At 47.8% G+C, this 26,875-nt stretch overlaps 1 protein-coding gene across 1 annotated transcript; it reads left to right on the top strand.

Moving 5' to 3' along the window:
* On the top strand, positions 1 to 24,863 carry LOC142574396 (uncharacterized protein T19C3.4-like). The gene is made up of 3 exons (XM_075683490.1): positions 1 to 228; positions 8,689 to 9,087; positions 24,188 to 24,863. Exons 1-3 carry the CDS (start codon positions 136 to 138, stop codon positions 24,434 to 24,436), a joined length of 741 nt encoding a protein of 246 aa, XP_075539605.1. The 5' UTR covers positions 1 to 135; the 3' UTR covers positions 24,437 to 24,863.
* Positions 24,864 to 26,875: the final 2,012 nt, after the last annotated feature.

Genomic DNA, 26,875 nt, shown 5'->3' with positions numbered 1-26,875 from the left:
CTTGGTTTACGCGACATTTTCTTTCTTTGAGGCTAATCGTGAACGCCGGTTGCGTACGCGTGCAGCCAGACCCGAGCAAAAAGAAGGACGAAGAGCCAGCTCGAGCTCGGCGGTCGACAACGGGAGGGGACCGCGATGGATGTAGACGAAGGCCAGGATGTGCCCATGACCGAGGCGGCCCTGGAGCCACCGTCGCTACCTTCGCCCAGGAAGGGGTCGGACCTGCAGGTATGCGGCAGCCACGGCACTGCAGCGGTGCGCACGCGTGTGACCTTTATTCAGCTTCCATCCACAGCAAGACAGGAGCGCCGCAACACAGCTTCGCGGCTGGAGGAAGGAAAACTGGAGGGACGCGATCCACATTCGCGATGTTAATTTCGATCGCTTATCACTCGGTAAGAGTGCACGAGAGCGGCAAAACTACGCTGACCGTGCTGTGAAGACAAATGCACGGATATAGTGTGGCGTTCCCAGCGTGTACATGGCAGCGGACGGCGAAGTCGGATACGTCACGCGTCGAAGCCAGCATTGCCGAAAATTTGTCCCCCCCCCCCCGTATAATTCGGAGCGTGGAACGTAGCCCGCAGGAGCGCGGCCATCAGCAATGGCCGCGGCACATGCGCACAGGGACGCGGCGAGCAAGCGCTTTTATTTTTCAATTATAAGGACACTTGCCATCGGCGTCGCCGTCGCCGTGAGGGTGAAAGCGCGAGAGGGTGAGCCGGCGAACGCAGTTCAATCTCGCGTGCGCGAGCGAGGAACGCTGCCGCGATGCGTTCCCTCTCCTGTGGCGCGCGAGGCAGGGGGGGGGAGTGAGGCGAGGGAAGAGGGGCGTTCTTCTCCGTGGCTGCTACGGTCAAAGTTTCCAACAAAAGGCTACGGTGCCTCGATGTCCTCCTCGCCCGCCGCTTCGTACAGAGTGGACACAACCGCGGCGTTTACTACGGCGTTGGCGACGCGAATCGCGGACGCCATAGTAGACGCCTTTGGCGGACGCCATAGGGACGCGTTGCCGGCGCTCGTTTGTCTTGAAAGCGGTCTGCGACGTGGCTAACGTGCACGCCCGCGTGGGCCTCATCTTCAAAGCGATCCGTGATGTTTGCAGAGTGCGCCTAGTGCCGCGGTAGCTTCGAATGCGCTGTGCTTTCGACATTTCGTACGCACTGAAGCGACAGGTGCACGGAGGTCAATTGACTGGCGGCTGCTGACGCGATTCATAATTCCATCATTTTCATAGACAGTTTCAGCTGTCATCGAGCAATGTGTGTTCGTGTTTACCTGAGCCCGCGTGGCACCACGCTAGTTAATTTAGTTAAAGGGACACTAAAGGTTACTATGAAGTCAAGTTAAAGTGATAAAGCAATGCTCTAGAAGCTCTAAGGCGTCAGTATAATCGCGAACGGAGCTTTAGTAACCGAGAAATTGAAGTAAATGGATGACACGATTTGAGACCCCCTAGCGACATTCCGGTACTAGCCCGATGACGAAAGCACTCCTCATCATAATTTATGTCACTAGTACTCAACGACTCGTATTAAAAAGGTAATTTCGTTAGATTATAAGAGAAAAAAATGCTACTTGTCTGCTTCTATTCGATTCTAAGAAAAAATAACATTTTGACGTTACCCTTGAATAGTATGGGTGATCGAAAGGTTTCGTTTGCGCTCGACTCTGCGCGCTCGACTTTGCGCCGCGCGCGCTTTGGAGTTTCAGTTGTTTCTTTATCGCGTCGTGCTGCGGTGGTCCTGCTGGCTCGCGAAACTTGTATTTGGAACAAGCAGCGAGAATGCCACGTCCATGTGATGTCCTGGGATGCGCGAACGGTCCGCGGAACTTGGCCAAGGGCAGTTGCAGCGGCGAATCCAATGTTACTTATCACTGTGTGCCAACGACTGAACCTCTCCGTTCGAAGTGGTTTAAGTGCCGTACCTCTGCCACAGCGCGCTGGCAAAGAGCCGAGAAATCACGTAGTGTGCTCGCTGCACTTTCGTCCAGAGGATTACGAGTTCAACGCCGACTTACTAAAGTCGCGTGAAGTGCCTTTCAAAGCAGGCCGTCGTCGTAGTAGTACGCAACAACGCCGGCAGTGCGAGCCCTCAACAGCAGGTCACGTTCATCAGTGCTTAAATCGCTGAACTCGAGCCCAGCATCGCGAGCTAATGTGTCGTTGTCAGGGTCATCCATTGCAACGAGCGTCGAAGTTTGCGTGATAGAATAAAGAACCAGCTTATCGTCGTGCGCTTTCCCTTCCGCTAGCCACCACAGTTCCGCTATCGCGCTACTGTCGGCTCTGTATTGTCTCTGTTTCTGGCCGCGCGTTTGCGTTTTGTGCAGAAAAGCCGTAGCGCCGTCTGCGGGAGGCGTTTTACTCACCGACGGCGCAACGTCACTATGAGACCATGACGTCAATAGTCCTCGATCGGAGGGCGGGTGATTTGAACTGCGCTAGAGGTACGCGGACGCTTCAGAACGCATTCTTTCTTAAAATAAGTATCTTCTTCGCACGAAACAAGCGTTTGGAGGCTTCTGGGATCGTATTTCAACAGTCCACGTTGACTTAATATTAACCTTTAGTGTCCCTTTAAAACGCGTTGACAGGCTAGTTGGTTTGAATCCATGAAAGAATGTGAAGCGCTACTGAACAAGGACGTAGAACGAAGCAGACACACAGACAGCGCTGTCTCCGGGTTTCTCTTTCTTTCTACGTCCTCGTTGAGTCAAGCTTACATATTTTATCATCGCTAATTTAGTTAGTAATCGAATGTTTACAAGTTTATATGGCCGATACTATCATTCTTACTTCGTACAGCTATAATTTGCAATCGGTGCTTGGCCTTCCGGGCGGAACTGCGAATTTTTGTTCTTTGCGAAGGCGCAAACTGGGCAAAATTTCCTCAGTGCATTCGAAGCGATGACCCAAACAGTGGGCACGGCCAGCCAGGATAGCGCGTGGTGCACGCGGCGTGACATGGGACGCGTCTCACTCGCGCGCCGAACGGTCACGCGCTTCACTATGAGCCGTGACCGTTCACGTAACCGGGCTACGCCGGACGGCATCCCTTGCCTTAACGGGAAGCCGTAGCTCGGGGACTCCGTCCAAATCCATGTGAAATGAGAAGTCGCTTTTTTTTTCCTCGGCAATCACTGTTGCAGTGACTGTTGGTAGCGAATTTGATTGAGGCCGTCACTGTTTTATAGTAATTGCACAAAACCCAAAATTTTTATCACACGAGATTATCGAGCTTACAACTCCCACTCAGCAATGAAAAACGATATCCCAATTTGTAATGCATATAGTAATATACACCTAAGTGGACAAATTTTATGTATTATGTACGGGGCTCTCGTGTAGCACACTAATATGCAAGTAGAACTGCTGCAAGACCTTCGTAAACATTAAATTGTAAACAAATTCACGTAACATATAACTTAATACATCAAATTTATCCACATTGGATGTTCTGACGGATACAATTTGCAGAACCGCGATATCTGTTCTTGGTGCAGAGCTGTGGATTTGTAAGCTCGGGCTTGTTCTTTATATTAAGCTTATTAATTTTCAGCAATGTTGGTAAAAATATTCAGGCCACAAATCAAAATTTCGCTTCAACAGCCACTAGCATTTAGCTGTTCATCGTAAACACTGCAAATTCCATTAAAATCAGCCCATGGATTATCTCAGAAAACCATTTCTACGTTTTACAAGTATTTGAATAGCTGGCGTCGGAGATTGGCCCGAGTTAAAGCATTCCGGACAGGCTGCCATTGGAATATGAACCTGGCAACGTTTAACGCTAGAACATTATCTAGTGAGGCGAGTCTAGCAGTGCTATTGGAGGAACTAGAGGGCAGTAAATGTGATATAATAGGGCTCAGTGAAGTTAGGAGGCCAAAAGAAGCATATACAGTGCTAAAAAGCGGGCACGTCCTTCGCTACAGGGGCTTAGCGGAGAGACGAGAACTAGGAGTCGGATTCCTGATTAATAAGAATATAGCTGGTAACATACAGGAATTCTATAGCATTAACGAAAGGGTGGCAGGTCTAGTTGTGAAACTTAATAAGAGGTACAAAATGAAGGTTGTGCAGGTCTACGCCCCTACATCCAGTCATGATGACCAGGAAGTCGAAAGCTTCTATGAAGACGTGGAATCGGCGATGGGTAAAGTCAAAACAAAATACACTATACTGATGGGCGACTTCAACGCCAAGGTAGGCAAGAAGCAGGCTGGAGACAAGGCATTGGGGGAATATGGCATAGGCACTAGGAATAGCAGGGGAGAGTTATTAGTAGAGTTTGCGGAACAGAATAATATGCGGATAATGAATACCTTCTTCCGCAAGCGGGATAGCCGAAAGTGGACGTGGAGGAGCCCGAACGGCGAGACTAGAAATGAAATAGACTTCATACTCTGCGCTAACCCTGGCATCATACAAGATGTGGACGTGCTCAGCAAGGTGCGCTGCAGGGACCATAGGATGGTAAGAACTCGAATTAGCCTAGACCTGAGGAGGGAACGGAACAAAATGGTACATAAGGAGCCGATCAATGAGTTAGCGGTAAGAGGGAAAATAGAGGAATTCAGGATCAAGCTACACAACAGGTATTCGGCTTTAACTCCGGAAGATCACCTTAGTGTTGAAGATATGAACGACAATCTTGTGGGCATCATTAAGGAGTGGGCAATAGAAGTCGGTGGTAACTCCGTTAGACAGAATACCAGTAAGCTATCGCAGGAGACGAAAGATCTGATCAAGACACGCCAATGTATGAAAGCCTCTAACCCTACAGCTAGAATAGAACTGGCAGAACTTCCCAAGTTAATCAACAAGCGTAAGACAGCTGACATAAGGAAGTATAATATGGATAGAGTTGAACATGCTCTCAGGAGCGGAGGAAGCCTAAAAGCAGTGAAGAAGAAATTCGGAATGGGCAAGAATCAGATGTATGCGTTAAGAGACAAAGCCGGCAATATCATTACTAATATGGATGAGATAGTTCAAGTAGCTGAGGAGTTCTATGGAGATTTATAATGGAAGAGAGAACAGTCTAGAGGAATTCGAAATCCCACAGGTAACGCCGGAAGAAGTAAGAAAGCCTTGGCAGCTATGCAAAGGGGGAAGACAGCTGGGGAGGATCAGGTAACACCAGATTTGTTGAAGGATGGTGGGCAGATTGTTCTAGAGAAACTGGCCACCCTGTATACGCAATGCCTCATGACGTCGAGCGTACCGGAATCTTGGAAAAACGCTAACATAATCCTGATCCATGAGAAAGGGGACGCCAAAAACTTGAAAAATTATAGACCGATCACCTTACTGTCCGTTCCCTGCTAAGCATTTACTAAGATAATTGCAAATAGAATCAGGAACACCTTAGACTTCTGTCAACCAAAGGAGCAGGCAGGATTCCGTAAAGGCTACTCAACAATAGACCATATTCACACTAGCAATCAGGTGATAGAAAAATGTGCGGAATATAACCAACCCTTATATATAGCTTTCATTGATTGCGAGAAAGCGTTTGATTCTGTCTAAACCTCAGCAGTCATGGAGGCATTACGGAATCAGGGTATAGACGAGCCGTAGGTAAAAATACTGAAAGATATATATAGCGGCTCCACAGCCACCGTAGTCCCCCATGAAGAAAGCAACAAAATCCCAATAAAGAAAGCCGTCAGGCAGGGAGATATGATCTCTCCAATGCTATTCACTGCGTGTTTACAGGAGGTATTCAGAGACCTGGATTGGGAAGAATTGGGGATAAATGTTAATGGAGAATACCTTAGTAACTTATTCGCGGATGATATTGCCTTGCTTAGTAACTCAGGGGACCAACTGCAATGCATGCTCACTGTCCTGGAGAGGCAAAGCCGAAGGGTGGGTCTAAAAATTAATCTGCAGAAAACTAAAGTAATGTTTAACAGTCTCGGAAGAGAACAGCAATTTACAATAGGTAGCGAGACACTGTAAGTGGTAAAGGAATACATCTACTTAGGGCAGGTAGTGACGGCGGATCCGGATCATGAGACGGAAATAATCAGAAGAATAAGAATAGGCTGGGGTACGTTTGGCAGGCATTCTCAGATCATGAACAGCAGGTTGCCGTTATCCCTCAAGAGAATAGCGTGTAATAGCTGTGTCTTACCAGTACTCACCTACAGGGCAGAAACCTGGAGGCTCACGAGAAGGGTTCTACTCAAATTGAGGACGACACAACGAGCTATGGAAAGCAGAATGATGGGTGTAACTTTAAGGGATAAAAGCAGATTGGTTGAGGGAACAAACGGGAGTTAATGACATCTTAGTTGAAATCAAGAAAAAGGAATTGGGGGGTGGGCATGGGCTGTACATGTAATGAGGAGGGAAGATAACCGATGGTCATTGAGGGTTACGGACTGGATTCCAAGGGAAGGGAAGCGTAGCAGAGGGCGGCAGAAAGTTAGGTGGTCGGATGAGATTAAGAAGTTTGCAGGGACAACATGGCCACAATTAGTGCATGACCGAGGTAGTTGGAGAAGTGTGGGAGAGGCCTTTGCCCTGCAGTGGGCGTAACCAGGATGATGATGATGATGATGATGATGATGATGATGATGATGATGAAAGCTTTCTCTTAAAGGGCCCCTCATTAGGCCTGGAAATATTGAGCTGACAAGCGCAGAGCATACAATGCGCGATAACGATCGGGCCTGCAAAGTATTAACACCGCTACGCGCCGCGGAAAGATCTTAAATTTAAAACCAAACGCAGTTTTCTCTCCTTCTCTCGGCCGCTGCGCTCCAAGCCGGAGGATTACATACGCGTGCTAGTGCGCCTACGTACACGTGTTTGTTATGACGTCGCTCGGGGTGACACGTGACTTCAAGAATTATTCAAGGCAACATCTGTTATTTGTGTAATATGTTGCTTGAATAGACGAATTAAAGCGTAGAGAAATAAAACACACAAAACCGAATGCCCCGGCATGTTACTGTTTTACTTCGCACCGCAGCAAGAGAGATGTACTTCCGAAGTTTCGTCTGCTTGTTCCCACGTCGTGCAGTCGCGCGCGCAGACACTGAAACGATGCCATAGTCTACCCTGTTACAGCGTGGGATCATGTTCTGTGATCCGCTTGTGTCTGCCTTAGTATTCGTGTAGCACTGAATTAGATCGCTAGTCAGATGTCCTCGTGCACAGCGTGCGAAATTGTGTGGTGCGCGAAACGAGACAATCACAACAGCTCGCGTGCGAAGCCGTCAACGAAAGTGCGCAGCGCCGCAAAAAAAAAAAAAAAATAAGCGAGGAGAAAAAAGTGAAGGCGCCGTCCGTGACGTATGCGTCAGGTGATCGATCTTCGAACTCCGGTATAGGAGAACGAAGGAAAAAATTTTCGCTTTCAGAGGCTAGACAGGGCAAGTGGAGAGAGTGTCTCGCTTGGCAGTGGAGCTAGCCTGCTGAAATTACGGGGTCGTGGCACTGAAATATTTGTCTCGGCTATTAATGAGCCGATTTCAAAGACATTTTGCGGCAAAAGGCTCCCTAGAGGACCCGTAACAACTTCCATCGATAACCAAAATTTGCTATTGGGCCTGTTGAGGGGCCCTTTAAGCCATGATCGCGGTTAAACGCGGCATAACGACCAACGCGAAACTTGACCTTCGGGCTCGGCAAAGTTCGGCGCGTTAGACGGGTTATCAAGCATGGACACGTCCCTTTGTTTTGAAATGCTTCATTTTCACGGCGGCCCCAATAGAGAGTCGAACACACTGAAAGCGTCGCAGCGACATCTCGCCAATGCAGGATGTCTACAGGGAGGAGGAACCAAGCGTCCTGGTGGACATATTGCTGGCACTGATTGCTTGTAATAAAGCAACTTTGGTACACCCACCGCAAGATAAGCAACATAGAGGGGTTATGAAGTTACAATTCAGGGGCAAGAGGTAAGAGTTCACATTCAACGCTGAAGCGCCCCAGCCGAGTTTCGATTGCACATAGTGCCAATAACCAAGAGAATGCGCACGTGCAGCAAAAAATGATAATGTCGAAAAGTGAAGCGTGAAAGTACGTTTGAACAGCCGACACAGCCGTTATTGAGGCATATCATGCAGGTGGTGGTGGTGGTGGCTTGCAGCTCCCATGTTACCCCCCCCCCCCCAATAAGTGCATAAACTTTTCAAATATAACCTTGCGAAAACGATAGATACACCTACCTTGAAGTCATATATATATATATATATATATATATATATATATATATATATATATATATATATATATATATATATATATATATATATATACTGAGTAGCACATATCGGCCCACATGTCTACACTGAATCATCTCCAAGATTGGCCCACAACGAAAGAGGCTGGCAACATATCCGATACCGAAAAGCGGGGGTAACTCGCCAAAAAAGACTTTTTACAAGTAAATACAGGTTTTACATGTCAAAACTACGATCTGATTAGGAGGCACGCCGCAGTAGGGGAGTTGGGATTAATTTTGACCGCGTGGTGTTGCTTAACGAGCACTTAACGCACTGGACACGAGCGTTTTCGCATTTCGCCTACACGGAAACGTGGCCTGGCAGTAAATCGACCCCGCGACGCGATGCTTGGCCGCGCCATAGACGCCATATAGCCTGCACCGTGTAGACACATCAGCCAGAACGGCGGATTCGGCCCAGTCAACCCGTCCGCGCGTGCAGGCTCGGCACACGGGCCCGCTGGTGTGGCTGGTGCTGTTCGTGATGTGCCTGCTGTCGCGCACCTTCAGCCGGCTCGTGCTGCTGGCGGTGGGCGCCCTGCACCCGGCCTACCTGTCGTGCAAGGCGGTGCGCGCGCGCAGCCCGCGCGACTACGTGCGCTGGATGATGTACTGGGTGGTGTTCGCCGCCTTCCTGTGCGTCGAGCCGCTGGCCGACCTGGTGTTCGGCTGCTGCCTCCCGCTCTACGCCGAGCTCAAGATCGCGCTCGTCTTCTGGCTCCAGTCGGGCACCATGCGCGGCGCCAGCCTCGTTTTCCGCAAGCTGGTGCTGCCCGAGTTTGCCCGGCGCGAGGACAGCATCGACTCCCACCTGGGACAGCTGCACACGAAAGCGTCGCAGGTGCGCCTCTGCTGTTCGACCTTTGCGTAGACAAGCGACGCATGCTGTGTGTCGCTTGTCTGTGTGTGTGAATGGCCAGCGAATTGCCAGTGAACCGGGAATAGCCAGTGGATGTATAAAGCGTGGGGGAAAGACTTGCACCTTGCGGATTCCGGCGGTATTTAAAACCCGTAACTCTTTAGAAGGTGTGCATGACAGTCTACAGATTGTCGATACCTTAATTAGCGAAAGGAATACTTTGAGGACACGTCAAGTACGACGCTAACGCCCAGACGAACCACTGGTGCCTGAAGCTACCAACTTTTGCGCGCCGCCTCCTTGCCCTCGTCTTTCATTTGTAATCCTTACCTGGACGCAAACTCTCGCCAAGGTATGGAACTGCCATACTTCACTGAAGCATATTCTCTCCATTTTTCTTTTCTGGGCCGTCGAAAAGACGCTCTGAAACTGAAACCGCTGTGCTTCCGAATATGTACGATAAACGACGTGCAGGTCAGTGACAGCTGTGCAGTTTTCCTGCATTTGACAGCGGACGATGCATTTGTGGCACGTAAAGCAGCCATGTGGATGGATGGATGGATGGATGGATGTTATGAGCGTCCCCTTTGGAATGGGACGGTGAGTTGCGCCACCAAGCTCTTGTTATTGTACTGCCTAATGTCCTACCTAGGTTAAAACAAAAAAAAAATAACCACTATGGATGAATGAATGTCTTTATTTTCCATAAAACGAGTTCTATATGGTGGGGTCCTGGGTAAAACGTTGCGCGCAGGCAACTTGACCAGCCCAAACACCCATGAAAGGCAACAGGAGAGAGCGAGCGCTCACATATGATTACGCAAGCGGGTAGACATCAACTTAAGAAGGTTTCCAAATCTTGTTTAAAACTTCAAAATTTGGTTTGCAAAACCAAATTTTCTCATCCCCTATTGCGAAGTTTACTTCTGTACGTCTCTTGTCGTTTCCCTACTTCCTCCAATCTTTCAATCGCCTCTTACTATTGTCTATTGCGGATATGTTTACTTTTCCCCTGCTCTCGCTCAACCCAAGGGCTTCAAGGAGGCCAGTGGTGCCTAAATCGATCGCTGGGCACACGTCTTCACATTCTAATAAAACATGCATGCTCCATCGTTTCCCTAGCTTTACCGCAGCAAGCACATGCTTCATCTTCCTTCTTATATCTCGCTTTATAGGTGCATGTTCTAAGGCATCCCAATCTCGCTTCAAAAAGTAATGAGCTTCCCTTTGAGTTATCATAAATTGTTTCTTTCCTGATTTCATTTCTTCCTCTCAAGTAGTTACTCATGGCAGGTTTCTTCTCCATTGCCTCCACCCATGAGATTATTTCATCGTCTCTGACTTTCCGCTTGACGTTTTTTTGTTGCTGTGCTGCTTACCCTACAGGCCGCATACTTGCTGGTAAGCTTCCAAGTTCTTTTCCTCCACTGTGAATCGGTGTTTTTCCTGAACAGACACCTCAACACTCACCCAGCCCATTTACTTTCTTCCATATTCCTCAGTTGTTCTCCACAATCACTTTTACTCTCAGCTTCCCTCACTTCAAAACTAGCCCTACCCATCTCACCCTGCACAGCTTCATTTGTAGTCTTCCCGTGAGCGCACCAATACGAGGCGTCCCACTGACCTTTGGTTGCCATCGAGTCCTGATTGTGCCCCTGATTTAAAGCAAACAATCGCATTTCCAAAAGTAAGTCCTGCAACCATTACACCTTTCCGGATACCCCGGAGCACCTCGTACCTATTGTATCCCCATAGCGCTCTGTGCTTCATTATGGCTGCATTTCTGTTCCCTTTCACTGTTATCGTCTTTTCCTATTTTTCCATATATCTATTGCCTTCGTTTATCCATACACCAAGGTATTTATATTCTCTTGCTCGAGGTATTTCCTGGCCCGGTATTGCCACTGACTGTTCAATGTTTTCATTGAATACCATAACACCTGATTTTCTAACACTAAATTTCAAACCTCAATTCTTGCCTTCCTGTCCACAGATATTAGCCAGACGTTCCAAATCACTTTGCTTGTTAGCTAGCAACACAATGTCGTCCGCACAAAATAAACCTGGAAGCTGCTGCTCTACTACTGTACCCACCTGTTTGTATGAGAGATTAAACCCGATATTACTTCCTTCTAGCGCCCTCTCTATCCTCAACATGTACATCATAAACAGCAGTGGGGATAAAGGGCACCCCTGCGTCAGTCCCTTGTTGATATCAACTTTCTCCTCGCTCCTCAATCCTTGCCATTCAATGCAAACGGTATTTTCTAGGTAAATTTCTCTCAAAAGCTTTAGGCAATCGTCGCTGAAGCGTTCCTATCCCACAAAATGTTGAGGTCTACGTTGTCATACGCTCCTGTAATGTCTAAAAAGGCCACGTATAACGGTCTCTTTTCTACTCTCGATATTTCAATACACTGAATAAGAACAAATAAGTTATCATACCAACGCCTGCCTATTCTGAAGCCATTCCGAAGTTCTCCCGAAATGCCATTATTCTTTGCCCATGCTTGCAGCTTTAATTTGATTGCCTGCATTGCTACCCTATATATTACCGATGTAATGGTCAACGGTCTATACTAGTGAGTTCTATCTTCCTCCCCCTTACCTTCATAAGTTACATTCATCCTACTTTGCCGCCAACTGTCTTTTATTCGTTTTAAAGTTTTTTTCACTGTTTTCACGAAAGCTTCCTTACTTTTCAGTCCTAGTTCATTATTCAGCCTAACGGGAACCTCGTCCCGCCCTGTGGCTGAGCTCTTTCGAATTTTATCTTCGGCTTTCCTCCAGTCGAAGTTAGTGAGCACCAGCTCCTTTTCCACCTACTTTTCTTTCGCGCTCTTTTTGTGGAAGGACGGGAAAGAAGCGGCCCCTGTGAGTAATAAAGGGACGAACGTTCCTCGTCGCAGATATCCGTGTGCTCGAGGGGCGCAGGGAAGTGAAGGTTGGCGGATGCGGTGAAATAGTAAACAATGCACGACATAGGAACCATGGCCGCCGGATAAAAAAAAAAAATGCGGCCTGCCGCGTGCACCGAGAACGCTGTCATTGCCGCGGAGCCACCAGTGGGGGACTGTTTGGGAACGGCACAGAAGGTGCGCGAGGAACGCGCTTCGAACGCCGTCGCACGTGGAAACCGACGCGTCCCGTCCCCGGGAGCTAGCGCCGTTTGGCCCAGCCAAGCGGCCGAAAATGCAACTGCAGCTGATACGTTCGATCCCACTGCAGCCCGCCTGACGCAGCAGGCCGCACTTTTTTTTTTTTTTTATCCAGCGGCTGAGGAAGAACGTATGCCTGTGCGCGCATCAAATGGCTCATGGTCGCACGTAGGCCCAGTCAAAGCGCTAGCCGCGTGCAAACACGCTTACTCTTCGGCACCGCGCGAGAACGCTTCTCTGAAGCCTCTCTTGCCACGAGAACAATATACCTCGGACAGGAGTCGGTGCATTTAAGCGTGTAACGACGTTCTCCTCTGCTGGCCTCTTCGTCGGCGCGCTGTGGTTCGTCGCATCTCGGCGGTGCGCGGTCGCCCGAAACTTGTTCAATACAGCAAGACGATTCCTACGAAGCCATGACCAGCATAAGTGTTTGTTCTCGTAAAGTGCAGAACGGCTATCCAAAGGTCGGGATGTGCGTACAGTGTGCTGGCGGTCACCGCCTGTTCATTTTTGCAGTGCAGTGAAATGCACAGATTTATTCTTAGAAAAGCCGGCAAAAGTAGCGGGAGACCGGCTTCACAACTCTTTTCAACGCTAGAGCACAATACTCGGATTAAATGAAACGGTATCGCGATGGTGTCATTGGATCCGTTGGTCGGATCACTACGGCGCGCCCGCGCGTCCGCGCAGCCCAGAGTGGTTGCGCGCCGAAGGCGAGAAATCTAAATGAGAGAGGAAAAAAATTAAATTATGGGGTTTTACGTGCCAAAACCGCTTTCTGATTATGAGGCACGCCGTAGTGAAGGACTCGGGAAATTTCGACCACCTGGGGTTCTTTAACGTGCACCTAAGTATAAGTACACGGGTGTTTTCGCATTTCGCCCCCATCGAAATGCGAAATGAGAGAGGAAACACTTAACCCAACAAGGTGGCGGAGTAACGACAACTTCCGACGCCACTGAGCTTCATGTAAGGGTCTCTCCTTAGCTTTTCCTTCCTCCATGTGAAGAGCTTATTTTAACTTTATATATATATATATATATATATATATATATATATATATATATATATATATATATATATATATATATATATATATATATATATTTCTGATTTGTCACGGGACGTTCTTTCCTAGTAATTTCCTTCATCCAGCACACTCTCACAGGAAGGAAAACGCAGGGAAATCCAAATAAAATTACTCTGAGGAGCTTGCCAAAAGAACGTGCGCTGGCGCCGCCTCTCGGAAATACTGGCATGGCTTCGTAAATAGGATACCGCAGAAAACTACTGTAGGCGCTGTAGGTAGGATACCGCCTTTGCGCCGAGAGTGCTCGATTTTAATCGTGCTCCGACGACTTTCTTGGGACATTTTCGGTGTTAAACTATGGCTAGCTTTCCTGAGCTTGGTGACTGGTATGAAAAACGTGCGTGAGAAAGTAGTTCCCGAGTTGTCGAAGACCTGCCGCCATGCACTCCGACAAAGCGAACTCTGCTGACATGCCATGTGAAATAGGACTCCATGGACGTATGTTAAACGGTCTGCGCGACCAAGACCAAGTGTGACTCATCATGCCACACACTCGCTGGGTGGTGCGGCTATGCAGAACTCTTGCCGTGCAGATGGAGTACCGTTTGTTGGAAAGCCGTGCTACGGTTAAAGGGGGCAGGACATCCAGTTTTCGATCATAATCTGTATTGTGCAAGGTAATCCTTGTGCGTTCGAGAACACGTTGGCAAAAGTTCAGCGCATTTGAGGCAGCACGTAATTTGTAAGTGAATTTTTTTATGTTACACTCGAATGGGGCATAACAGTCGAGCAACACTGGCACGCTCGCGAGCCGTGACGTCACAAGCTGCCTGCTTGCCGAGCGAGCGTGTATATCCTGGCTAAGAATCTGTGTTTAACCTGTGCACACATGCGGCAACTTCTGCTTTGTTCAGCTTGCCATTGGAATGGTTCAACTTGCAGTGGCTGAAACAATGTCACCGCGGCGCTTATGTAGTGCTGTGGGGTGCCAGAGCGAACGGAGCAAGGAGTGCTCCATACCGGTATTCAGGTTTCCCAAGGAGCCATCAAGCGTAAGGTATGGGAGATGAATGTGCGCAGGAAGGACTGGCGCTGATCTGACGCCTATAACGCGATAGCGCTAAGGGCTCCGTGTCGCAGAAAACCCGACGTCGGCGTCCCACGTCCAGCGTCGACCATTGTTTCTGCAAAAATAATTCCGAACCCTGCAACCCCAATCATGCGTACCCAACCACGCAGACCCTCTGTGTAGCGCAAAGATTACTGAACTAACGTATTTCTCAAAGTAAAATACGTCAGAAAAATCGTAAAAAGCGACTCACACACAACCTACAGACATGATAGCGTTGGACTAATTTGAATATACGAGAAAACATTGTTAGGCAGAAACTCAAACACAAACCCCTTTTCCAGCGTTTCTACAAATCATAGACCAGCCACGGCGTCCGAGATTGCGTGCGCCGGCGCTCGCAAGTCTCGGAGGCCAGAAAGCAGCGCGCCCGGTTCCTTGCAACATCTCCAGATGGCGCTCGCCTCCCCCGCATTGCGGCACACGCAGGAGGCCGCGTTCCTATCAGACAGCTCGCCTTCGAACGTGCGTATCGTTCGCCGCTAGCGTTTCCCAGTAAACATTACGGCTATATAAGCTGTGGTCGCCGGGAGGCATGAAAAGCAGTCTGGGATCTTTGAATGCTATCACGTTCCACTCTTAAAAGCGTATCTTAAGTGTCCTTCGGATTTTTGTTTTGCTCTCGGAACACTTCACGCATTCAGCTACAACGACGATTTGCGCCTGCTCATGGAGTTTGGGATGCCCGTGAAAATGCTGAGGCTGTGGCCAGGCGTGATGCCGACTGTGCACACGCACCAACCCTTTCGGCAGGCAGGCCACACGTCAGCCTTGCTATTTTTTTTACCGACATCGGGTGCAATAAAGCAAGTTCAACTGAAGTTTCAGCCCGAGCGTGCGTCAGGCATAATCCTTGCCCCACGGACACACGTGTCCGGGCATTTGTTTATATAGCGCGCGTAACTACGGAGGAAAAAGAACTGTTGGGAACACGCGGCAACATAACAAAATCGTAGCTTTGTTGAGTACAAATCAGGAAGACATGCATGCATTAAATGCATGCATACCAGCAAACAATCCACGCGCACAACAATTTGCATTGCGCGAAGTAGTGCCAGATTTCGTTTCCCGTGAGCGGCTGGCCAAGCAGCGCTGCGCGCATGAAACACGACGAAATAAAGCTATAATACTCAACAGTCAGCAGAATTTCGCGCAACATCATTGTCGTCATCTGTGCTGACCACGTTTACTATAGCTGTCTTCGTCCATTGCCTCCAAGATTTGCGCCAGCCGGCGCGCTCAAATCTCGAAGTCCGTTTTTCGTCATTTGAACTGGTGGCGATGGGGTCCAAGGGAAAATGCGCAGCGTATGACGCCATCGCTGTTTCGTCGCTTGCTTCTTCACGCGAAGTTGGTTGCGTCGAAGACATGGCACGCGATATCTGTAGCAAACCCGGCAACAAACGGCAGTTACGCTGCAATCTCATGTAGTTCGGTGGCTGATTTTGTAGCAGACGATGGCTCGGTTCCATGCAGCACATGACGTCACACATGGCACGACAATATGGCGGTTGGCGACGGAAGGTGGGGCTGAGAGCTGCGAGCTAGCTCATATATTGGATAGAAATGTGCTTCTACTGCCCAGTTTTTACACGGGCATAGCCGTAATAGAGCTTCTACTACAATTTCTCGCAGAAAACCGCAAATTGTTGGGTGTCAAGGATTGTTGTGCGTCAAGGAATTGTTGTGTGTCAAGGTATTGTTGGGTGTCAAGGCGTCAGGGGTGTCAACGGAAACTGACCCTGGCAACGTTCAACACCCGAACCTTCTCGAGTGAGACTAGCTTAGCAGGACTCTTTGAGGAACTATCAGACATTGTTTGGGATATCATCAGGCACGTACCGAGGGGGGGGGCAGAGGAGCACGCCCCCCCCCCCCGAAAATTAAGCGGTATACCCCCCCCCCCTCTTTATCCGCCCCAAGGCAACACTCCTCACACACATTCCTAAAGCGTCTGCAAATCAATCTACTCGGCGGTCAACATTTTGCTGCTTTTTACAGCGAAAGCAGTGAATGACTAACTTCCGTAGTTTTTTCCGGCGTCCGTTAACAGAAAGAATCATCATGTGGGCCGATCCTGGTGGTAGTGCAAAAGAGTTCAAGATCAATGGCACATTCCCCTGGGGATTCGGGACCCTACAAAGCGCCCTTCGGAATCTTCGGGATGGGCCCACGTATGGGGGTGCTTAACGCCTGCTTCACCTCCGCCGCGGGTGGGCCCGGTATTGCAATATCTTCGGGATCGGCCTACGTATGGGGAGTTCTTAATGCCTGCTTTACATCCGCCGCGGGTCGGCCCGGCATTTCACTACTTTCGGGATGGACCCAAGTGCGGGGATCGCTTAACGCCTGCTTCACCTTTGCCGCGGTTCGGCCCGGCTTTGCACTACTTTCGGGGTTGGCCCACGTATGCGGCGTGCTTAACGCCTGCTTCACCTTCACCGACCCGCAGCGGAGGTGAAACACTTTTCGTTTGAGAGCTTTGACTGTCGTCAGTTTTCGCTGCCATTCGATCTTCACAGAGTGGAATGGTTGTCAATTCTTTTACTCCTTCTGGATGGCGGCAGTTATCGGCATCTCCTGGGTTGTGGAGGCCAGTTTTCTCATCGATTCGGTGTCCCCGCGATTAACTCAAGATGAATTCAGTTGTCACCATGTATTTCAGCAGGCAGGGCGTCGTTTATTGTTTTAATTATAATATTTTACTTTACTTATAATGCCCAACACAATTTTTATGTCGCCGTCTATTCAACGATCACGCGCATCCCTGTTGCTCCATTTGTTTGTTTAGACTGATACAGGGGCCAGGAAAGGGATTCGGTTCATAGTCGGGTGGTGTGCACGCTCGTGGAACAAGTTGTGGCCGGAGAAAACGCCTGTTGCGTTATTTCCACGAGTGACGGCTCGCCGCGACGCAGGTAGATATATCCGCGATATGGGTTAGATAAGGTGGAAAATAAAATATTGCGAAACAGCGTCCATCATAAGATCCTGCAATAGCCGTTCAACCCATAAGCAATATAACTGTCACCTGTTACTTCGTCTGGTTCTTCCCCTATTGTACAGCACGTTTCCAGTTGCAAATGGGCAACTGGAAACAAGCGTCGCAAGGAGATGACAAATTAAGCGCTCTACTAAGGGAGAAAGCCAAGGCAACAGCCAAACAGGGAGGAAAATCGAAAATTGCTTGTGAAGATATTTATGGATCAACATCTTTTTATTTAAAAACGTAGTAGAGAAAACGCCACCGGAAGTGGATAATAATTCCGTGTGTTTTGGATGGCGCTTCTACAGTTAACAATCGAGCCGCCTGACGTAGCCACTTCCCTGCTGTGCTAATGGGGGTTTTTCTAACTTTCCGCGGTGGGCGCATACGTATACGTCTAGCACCGCAGCGTCCTGCGCTCTACATGGTTGTACGGGACTGGTGACCACGCATCGTTACGCAACTTCCCAAATAACAACACGAGTCGGTTTTGCTACTTAGTAGAGCAGTAAACGAGGGATCCAAAAGAACAGTGATTGTTCCGCAAATATACGTTTCTCTATAATTATTCCAGAGCTAATTCAAAAATCTACTAGAAATCTTTATTTTGCACTTTCGCTTGTTAACTTGTTCTTGGCAAGGTTCTTCCTGCGCACCTTCCATGCGCGAGTCCATTGGATGTGGTTCTTTGTGTTACAAGTAAAGAAGAGGTGTATCTCACAGGCGTGCCTGTGAAGTACACGTTATTTCAGTAATCTTTTGCATCTTTACACGTCTTTATGGCAAATGGTGGGCAACATTCACATTTCTACTAGTAAAGTACCCTCCCCCTCATTTGCACAGAAAAGTTACCTTGGGTTGCCCCCCCCCCCCCCGAAAAGATATCCTGCGTACGTGCCTGGATATCATCAGCCTTAGTGATATTATAACTCGCGAGGCTTATACATTGCTGAATAACGGACATGACCTCTGCTATAGAGGTCTCCTAGATAAGAAGCAATACTGGGTAGGATTCCTAATCCATAAGGACATAGAGGGCAACATTGACGAACTCTACGGCATTAATGCGAGGGCAGCTGTATAGTCGTAATATAACTTAATGAGAGGTATAGATTAAATCTAGTACAAGCCTACGCTCCAACATCAAGTCGCGATGATGAGGAAGTAGATCAGTTTTATGAAGATGTTGAATTAGCGATGAGAAAAGTGCAAACACAGTATACTGTAGTAATGGGTGACTTCATTCTAAAAGTGGGGAAAAAGCAGGCCGGTGAACAAGCAATTGGCAACTACGGCGTAGATTCTAGGAACGCTAGAGGAAGAGATGCTGGTATAATTTGCAGAAAGGAATAATTTTCGAATAATGAACACCTTTTTCAGGAAGCGTTGCAACAGCAAGTGGACCTGGAAAAGCCCTAACGGTGAAACAAAAAATGAAATTGACTTCATACTTTCTACCGATCCCAGCATAGTGCAGTATGTAGAAGTGATAGGTAAGGTAAAGTGCAGTGATCATAGGTTAGTGAGGGCTAGGATTCACCTCAATTTAAAGAGAGAAAGAGCAAAAGTGTTCAAGAAGGAAGAGGCCAACCTAGAGGCAGTAAGGGTAGAAGCAGACAAATTCAGGATGGTACTTGCAAACAAATATGCAGCCTTAGAGCAGAGAGATGATGATGACATAGAGCTAATGAATGAAACCCTAACTAGGCTGGCTTCATAGACAGCAATCGAAGTGGCAGGCAAGGCACCAAGGCAACCAATAGGCAAGCTTTCCCAAATAACAAAGGGCCTAATAAAGAAACGACAAAGAATGAAAGTGTCCAACTCAAGAGATAAGATAGAATTCGCGGAACTGTCAAAACTGATCAACAGGGCGAAAATAAGTGATGTTCGAAACTATAATGTGAGAAAGACTGAACAATGCATAAAAAATGGACGCAGCCTGAAATCAGTGAGAAAGAAACTTGGCATAGGACAAACCAAGATGTATGCACTGAAAGATAAGCAGGGTAATATCATCAGCAATCTCGAAGATACAGTAAAAGTAGCGGAATAATTCTATATACACCTGTGCAATACCCAGAGGAGTCAGGATACCTCCATTAGACACAGTAATGAACAGGATATAGAAACTCCTCCTATAACTAGCGATGAGGTCAGAAGGGCCTTGCAAGACATTAAACGAGGAAGAGCGGCAGGAGAAGATGGAATAACATTCGATTCAATCAAAGATGGAGGAGACATAATGCTTGGAAAACTGGCGGCTCTTTATACGAGGTGTCTATCGACTGCAAGGGTCCCAGAAAACTGGAAGAATGCAAACATTATACTAACCACAAAAAGGGAGACGTTAAAGAATAGAAAAATTATGGGCCCATTAGCTTACTCCCATTATTATATAAAATATTTACCAAAATAATCTCCAATATAATAAGTGCAACACTGGACTTTAGTCAACCAAGGGAACAAGCTGGCTTCAGAAGGGATACTCTACAATGGATTACATCCACGTCATCAATCAGGTTATCGTGAAATCCACAGAGTTCAATAAGCCTCTCTATATGGTTTTCATAGATTACAAAAAGGCATTTGATTCAGTAGAGATACCAGCAGCCATAGAGGCATTACGTAATCAAGGAGCACAAAACGCTTACGTAAATACCTTGGAAAATATTTACAGAGGTTTGACAGCTACCTTAATTCTACACAAGAAAAGCAGGAAGCTACCTATAAAGAAACGGGTCAGATAGGGAGACAATCTCTCCAATGCTATTCACTGCGTGCTTGGAAAAACTATTCAAGCTGTTAAACTGGGAAGTCTTAGGAGTAAGGATCGACAGCGAATATCTCGGCAACCTTCGGTTTGCCGATGACATCGTTCTATGCAGCAACAATGCAGACGAGTTATAACCAATGATTGAGGACCTCAACAGAGAGAGTATAAGAGTGGAGTTAAAGATTAATATGCAGAAGACAAAGATAATGATGAATAGCAGGGCAAACGAGCAAGCGTTCAGGATCGCCAGTCAGCCCCTAGAGTCTGTGAAGGAGTACGTTTATACCTAGGTCAATTAATCACAGGGAACCCTGATCATGAGAAGGAAATCCATAGACGAATAAAAATGGGTTGGATCACATACGACAGACATTGTCAGATGCTGACCGGAAGCTTACCATTATCATTGAAAAGGAACGTGTACAATCAGTGCATTTTACCAGTGCTGACATATGGGGCAGAGACTTGGAGACTTACAAAGAAGCTTGAGAACAAGTTAAGGACCGCGCAAGGAGCGATGGAACGAAAATTATAGGCATAACGTTAAGACACAGAAGAAGAGCGGTTTGGATCAGAGAGCAAACGGGTATAGACGATATTCCAATTGACATATCAGGAGAAAAAAATGGAGCTGGGCAGGTCATGCAATGCGCCGTTTAGATAACCGTTGGACGGTTAGGGTTACAGAATGGGTACCAAGGGAAACGCAGTCGACGACGGCAGAAGACTATAGGTAGAGCGATGAAATTAGGAAATTCGCGGGCGCTAGTTGGAATCGGTTGTCGCAAGACAGGGATAACTGCAAGATCGCCGGGAGAGGCCTTCGTCCTGCGATGGACACAAAACAGGCTGCTGCTGATGAGGATCATGATGATCAGCTGCTCAGCCTTCGATGGTGTACCACCTAGGCGGTGGCGCGCTATTTGTGTGCTAGAAGGGCCAAACAATTAAAGAGCATGTTCGCTAAAAAGTTCACACCATCTCTTCTAATATCCTTGATCTCTCTACCATATAAATACATAATTAAGCTAGTAGCACTACATTAGAGCATGGCAGGTTAAATTGCTCAAGCCTCGTACAAATAATGCTTTCATTCACATCCCCAGTAAGCACAGCCGTCGATGATTTTTGTATGATTGCTCAGCATCGTTTTCCACACTGTGCTGTCAGTGCTACGCACTATAATATAGTAATTATAATAGATTTCAAGGTGAGTTGGACGTAGATTTCCACACGCTGCTTGTAGAGGGCGCGAACGGTCTTCGGGCCCATGCTTGGTGTCTCCGTTTTGCCTTGCCGGGGTGCATATGTGCTTACAGGAAAGAGAAAGAGCCTCACGGCGAAGAAGACAAGTGACCGAAACGACAAGTGGAGGTTACGCGTGCGGTTCACGTGCCCAAGCGCATTAATTAGTGCGCAACATCTCGTGACAAACAAGAGACCGGTCATTTCAGCATAATCGATGAAGGCAACGAAGACGCCGCTTTCAAAAATATGTCGCTCCCTTAAATAAGGAGAGTTCAATGCGCCACAAGTACGCAAGTGGCACAGCCGTGAACTGCACGCATCAATATTTGGGCTTCTGGGTTAGGTGATTTAGACCATTTGTGACAGAAGGTTGAGTTTTAGGTTGTTTATAATTTTCATGTGGCTCCGTTCGTGCGAAACGCTTTGCAAAATGTATTCTTGCAGGAGCACTTTAGTAGTGGGGGGGGGGGCGCACATGCCCTATCATAGCCAAGGCACTTTGAACTTTTCTAGGCATTTGCTGCTATTCAAAGTTTGTGTGTCGAGGTCAAGGAAGCCGGGCGTCATACCTAGGGTCGCACTTTAGCTTACGCTGCCGGTGCATCTCGAAACGGGTAGCTGGCCCACGCTACCGTAGCTAGAGTCACTGTACATGGCTCCTGCAGGGAGTCATACACAGTAACTCTAACCGTAGTGTCACACGGAAGCTAAGGCAACGTTGGGCTAAGGTGACCGACGCCGTCCTCCCAACTTTCTTGAGAGTTGCTAACTTGGTGACCAGTTGCGAGGTTGACAGGTTGGAGGAATAGAACAGGAGTTTGTTTACATATGGGAGAATTAAGCCAAACCTATTTAAAGGGACAGGACTACTCGTACTGGCTGAAGTACGGAGCGCAGGACATGTTAACTCGTAGAATGTAGGTATACGACGTTCCCCGAGCACACAACATTGTGGAGGATGCAAGATGTCTCATTAAATAGCTTCTGTCTTCCCTAGATCACTTGCTTCGGAACCAGGTCATGTCATCATTAAAGTTCCTATATTTCCTGCTCTTCTTCAAGTGCACTCTTATGCAAAGGTACACCCTTTGGGGTGTATATCTGCCACACAACGATAATCGTCATCTGCCTTGCCTGCGTTTCGTTTCTTGAAAACGCTGGGCCCGCTACTTTCCTGTCGGGAATGTTAAGTCATGCTGATAACGCGCATGCCATTCGTTACTGTGAAGTACCGGGCTCGCCACGGTAAAGAAAGGAAATGCGGACAAGACAGATGATGATTATTGTTGTGCGGAAAAAGGGTGTAATTTTGCTTAAGAGTGTAGCGACTGCTACATCTGTCGGACGCCATGTTCTTCCTAACCTCCTGAAGTGGCATATCTGCATAGATAGAATCCGACCGTCAACGGCCGCTGCTGCACCCCATGGGTCAAATAGAAGTTTCGGGCATAAGGCCAGAGAATCGGATACGAACCCAAAAGAGGCTTAGTACTGCGCTGTTGAGGTCGAAAGCAAAATTTTTCGCCTTAATTGTGAACCGCACTTACCGATGGTGTCCGTGCTCTACCCATCTTTACGGCGACGCCCGCCGCGTTGTGTTGCGGTCGCGCCGTCCGCAGAAAATCCTTCGCAGAAGGAAAAGACAGAAAGATAAATGCGCACAGAAACACTGCACGCTCACTATAGTGCGTCTTCGGCCTGCCCTCAAGTTTGCTCGCAGCAGTGCGTAAGTGACTGCGTCAGGAAGAACGTGGCTGCCGGAATGAGCGAGATTCGTCGGTTGTGCTTCAAAGCTTGTCGTTGCTTCAAAAAAAGAAAAAAATATCTAGAGGCTACAGACATCATCGGCCAATCCAATGGACTGTGCAGCAGTCGCAAAACACCGCCTCTGAGGAGAAGGCCCATGCCAAGCACACGCGCCGCCCCTGAGATGATCGTGTATATAAGGGCGAGTACACACTACTCGTTGTCCCCGCAATGACAGGGAGGAGTGAACAACACAAGCCGCCTAGAAGGAAATCCGTTCCCCCAACCCCAATTTCCCAACCAATTCGCGACTGGCCCGATGGGTTAATATGACGCAGCTCCTCGGATACGATCCGCTTAGGCAGCTTGCTGAATACGCACGCACGCCATTTTCGGCAATTGACCATTTGCAAAAATTTAGTTGCGCATTCGCGAGCAACCGTATTTCTAATCACAAAACCTCGACCACGGACTAGTAGAACCAACTGTTATTCCCATTGAACATGTATCTTTTCCTTTGTCCAACGGCGAAAATTCTGCACACGCCTAAGCTCTGCCAGAGTCTGTTGGGCTGGGATCTGTGGGTGTAGGTTTAATTGTGCTCGTGCTACCTCCCCGGAAGGGGAGGGGACGCACTAGAGAGAGGAAGGCAGTTTCGAAACGATACTATACGTGGTTAGAAGACAGGAAGCGGCGCTTACTATTTTGCAAACCGTCAGATAGCCCTGGTCTTGAATAACACGTGCCTCAGAAGATGTCTTCGCAGTGACGTCACAGGTAAATATCTGGGGTGGAACAGAGACGCTCTTGTAAGAGGGTCGAATATTTCAGTATCTCGGTTCCCACATTGACTCAGTGGAATGTCATTTGATGTCGGTGCCACATTGACCTCGACCTCTCTTCGGCTAATACGTATAACAGGCCCAAGAACTGCACCAGTTGTTACGCCATGCACTCTATAGCCCGTCCTGCTCAGCTATGGTCTTCTCGTGTCTTCGACCCGCAGGTGGGCGCGACGACCGTTCGCTACGTGACCCAGGCGGTGATGCAGACAGTGTTCAGCCACATCCGCGACAACTACAGCGCGGCCGACCTCCTGTCGTCCGAGCTGAAGCTGAACCTGTTCGACCCGATCGAGGGTTCGTCGTCCCTCGAGGACCCTTCGGAGATGGCGCTCGGCGACCAGGGTGGTCGCCGCAAGGCGCACCGGCGTGGCGAGGACGAGGCCAAGAAGCGCAAGATCAATGCCATCTAGTGGCCGGTCCATGGACGAGCGGACAGGATCCCAATGCAGCGCCCGTGGTGTGCGACGCCTTCCCTCCCTCCTTCGGGTAGCAAAATTAAAGTGACAGAATGTACCCCAAGAGCTAACAGGAAGCAGTCCTCTAGAAATTGTTGTTTGCTTCAGTTCAGAGGTATCGGGGCCAACAGTTCCCAATCGGCGACTTTCCCAAGGAAGAGCCCGCTGCGCAAGATGTCACTGCGAGCATTGTTGCATGTTAAAATTTGCAAAAGGTTCGTGACCTAAAATTCTGAAGCAGCGCCTAGTAACAGGACGAAGGAGAGGATCCCTAACAGCGATGTCATGTGCCTCGGTTTTCTCATGGTTACCTGGGCATAAAATTGCCAGTCTGATGTCCCCGATCAACTCCTATACTGTATTTCACGGTACTGTACTGTATTTAATACAGTACTGTAATTTATGCTGTATTTAAAAACAGTAACATGTTTTTTCTTGCTGATTCTGCTACGCTGGTTGAAGCAAGAAGCGTTATTCCCTAAAGGAATAGCAGGTGAGAATATTTATTGCTAGGATATTTCGCGGACCCAGGTGGGTAAAGGAGATCGTGAAGGATACACTATGTCGGTGGCTTACGCAAGCTCTACGAGTCAGCTGTTTACGGAATGGACATTTCAGGCGTGTTGGCAGGCGCATCCAGTAATCGATTGACGGGTGTTTGTGTCGATGCTTTCGACACTGTTCTTTGCGTTTCGGGTGATGTCGGATCGTTGTCGCCTTGCAACCAGCTAGATGTCAATTGCCGTGAGAAATTGACTAAAGCCTCCTTCAAACACACATCACACAGGTCTCTTGAAACACATTATACCTAATACATATAAACCATCTCAGTAGATCATTATCCATTAATCAACACAAATAAGCAACCGCAAAGATATCTTGCATATTTCGCCTTTACTGTACATTCTCAATTTGCATGTGAGCGAGCGTTCTTGACATCCTTTGAAAGGAATATATCATGCCACCTTTTTGTGTGTGCGGCGGCCGCATTTCGATGGGGGCGAAATGCGAAAACACCCGTGTGCTTAGATTTAGGTGCACGTTAAAGAACCCCAGGTGGTCAAAATTTCCGGAGTCCTCCACTACGGCGTGCCTCATAATCAGAAAGTGGTTTTGGCACGTAAAACCCCAAATATTATTTTTGTGTGTGACGTAATTAGTGACGTCTATATATACTGAGATTGAATCGGGGAGACCGGGAAGTCTTTACCAATGTAATCTCCGTGGCTAGTCTGGCCATCTCCTTCAACGTGCCAGCAGGTGAAATGAAGTAAAAACATATAGTCTAATCGAATGGTATTTGCTATTCAGATCGTATTCGACATCGGAATTCACTATTCAAAATATTGAATAGCCGTTTCCGTTCGAATGTAACGCTTAAAATCTCGAAGGTGAGGTGCTGATGCAAGTGAGGACTCTTATTCTGATTGTGCTGCTGGAGAGTCGTGGCTGTTGCGCAGAGGCGCACCAGTTCCTGAGAGAATGAACGCATGGGTGCTAATCTGTTCTGCTGAACAAGTTCGCAACTGTCATTGAATATAAACAACTCATTTTGGGGCAGCCTGTAAATTTGCTAACTTGATTCAAGGAAGGAAGACAATTCTTTGGCAGTTTCACCATACATATCTGCAACCCATTAAAAGCGGGTGCCCAATGTGGTACACTTCCTCAACGAACACAGCAGATCTACAAATATCTGTACGTGTATGTGAGGCATGCTGTTCCTTTAATTGCTTCATTATTGTTCTTACGATAGTGCACCGGATAACTGAAAGCAGCCGTTGATAATACAGAAGCTGCTCAGCGCACGTACAGTTTGGAACAGCATTAAATTATGTACGAGATATAAGCGCAACATGTTTTTCTCAGGAATCGGACTCGTGAATGATTTCTTTCATTTACACCCTGAAAAAAAAAACGAAGGACGCAGCTACCTCTTTTTGTTGTATTTTTTAATTAAAGAATTCTGGAGTTTTGCGTCTGGCGATGTGATTACGAAGCACCCTGTTCAGTTCTCATCACCTGGGGTTATTTAACGTATACCTAAAGAAAAATACACGTGTTTTTTCATTTCGTTCCCATCCAATTTCGCGACCGGGTTTTAACCTGTACGTGAGCCCCAGTTTAGCAGCGCAACACATTTACAATGTAGCGACTAATTAGGCTACCGCCCCTACCCCCCGTGTTTTATCGTCGTTGTTAAGCATGGACTGGACAAAAAAATTCACACTCCTTGCGGCCCAAATATTAGCATATATAATGGCTACCTACAGCTGTTTTTGGTGCCCGAGGTCCGACCGAAATATAATAACCCGTACCAATTCTCAGCATTCTGTTACGCGAGGAAGACGGAGACATGTATGGAATGTCGCACTGGCAGCTTTTTCTTCTTTT

The sequence above is a fragment of the Dermacentor variabilis genome, chromosome 3 (genome assembly GCF_050947875.1).
Source record: "Dermacentor variabilis isolate Ectoservices chromosome 3, ASM5094787v1, whole genome shotgun sequence".
Taxonomy (NCBI): Eukaryota; Metazoa; Arthropoda; class Arachnida; order Ixodida; family Ixodidae; genus Dermacentor; species Dermacentor variabilis.
The sequence above is the reverse complement of the archived record's forward strand: the minus strand, read 5'-3'. Positions and strand labels throughout refer to the sequence as shown.

Excerpts from the sequence above, each read along its gene's own strand:
- LOC142574396 (XM_075683490.1), top strand. The coding sequence starts at position 136 with ATGGATGTAGACGAAGGCCAGGATGTGCCCATGACCGAGGCGGCCCTG. Across the intron at positions 229-8,688 it reads GGAAGGGGTCGGACCTGCAG|GCTCGGCACACGGGCCCGCT; the intron begins GTATGCGGCAGC and ends CCGCGCGTGCAG. Across the intron at positions 9,088-24,187 it reads TGCACACGAAAGCGTCGCAG|GTGGGCGCGACGACCGTTCG; the intron begins GTGCGCCTCTGC and ends TTCGACCCGCAG.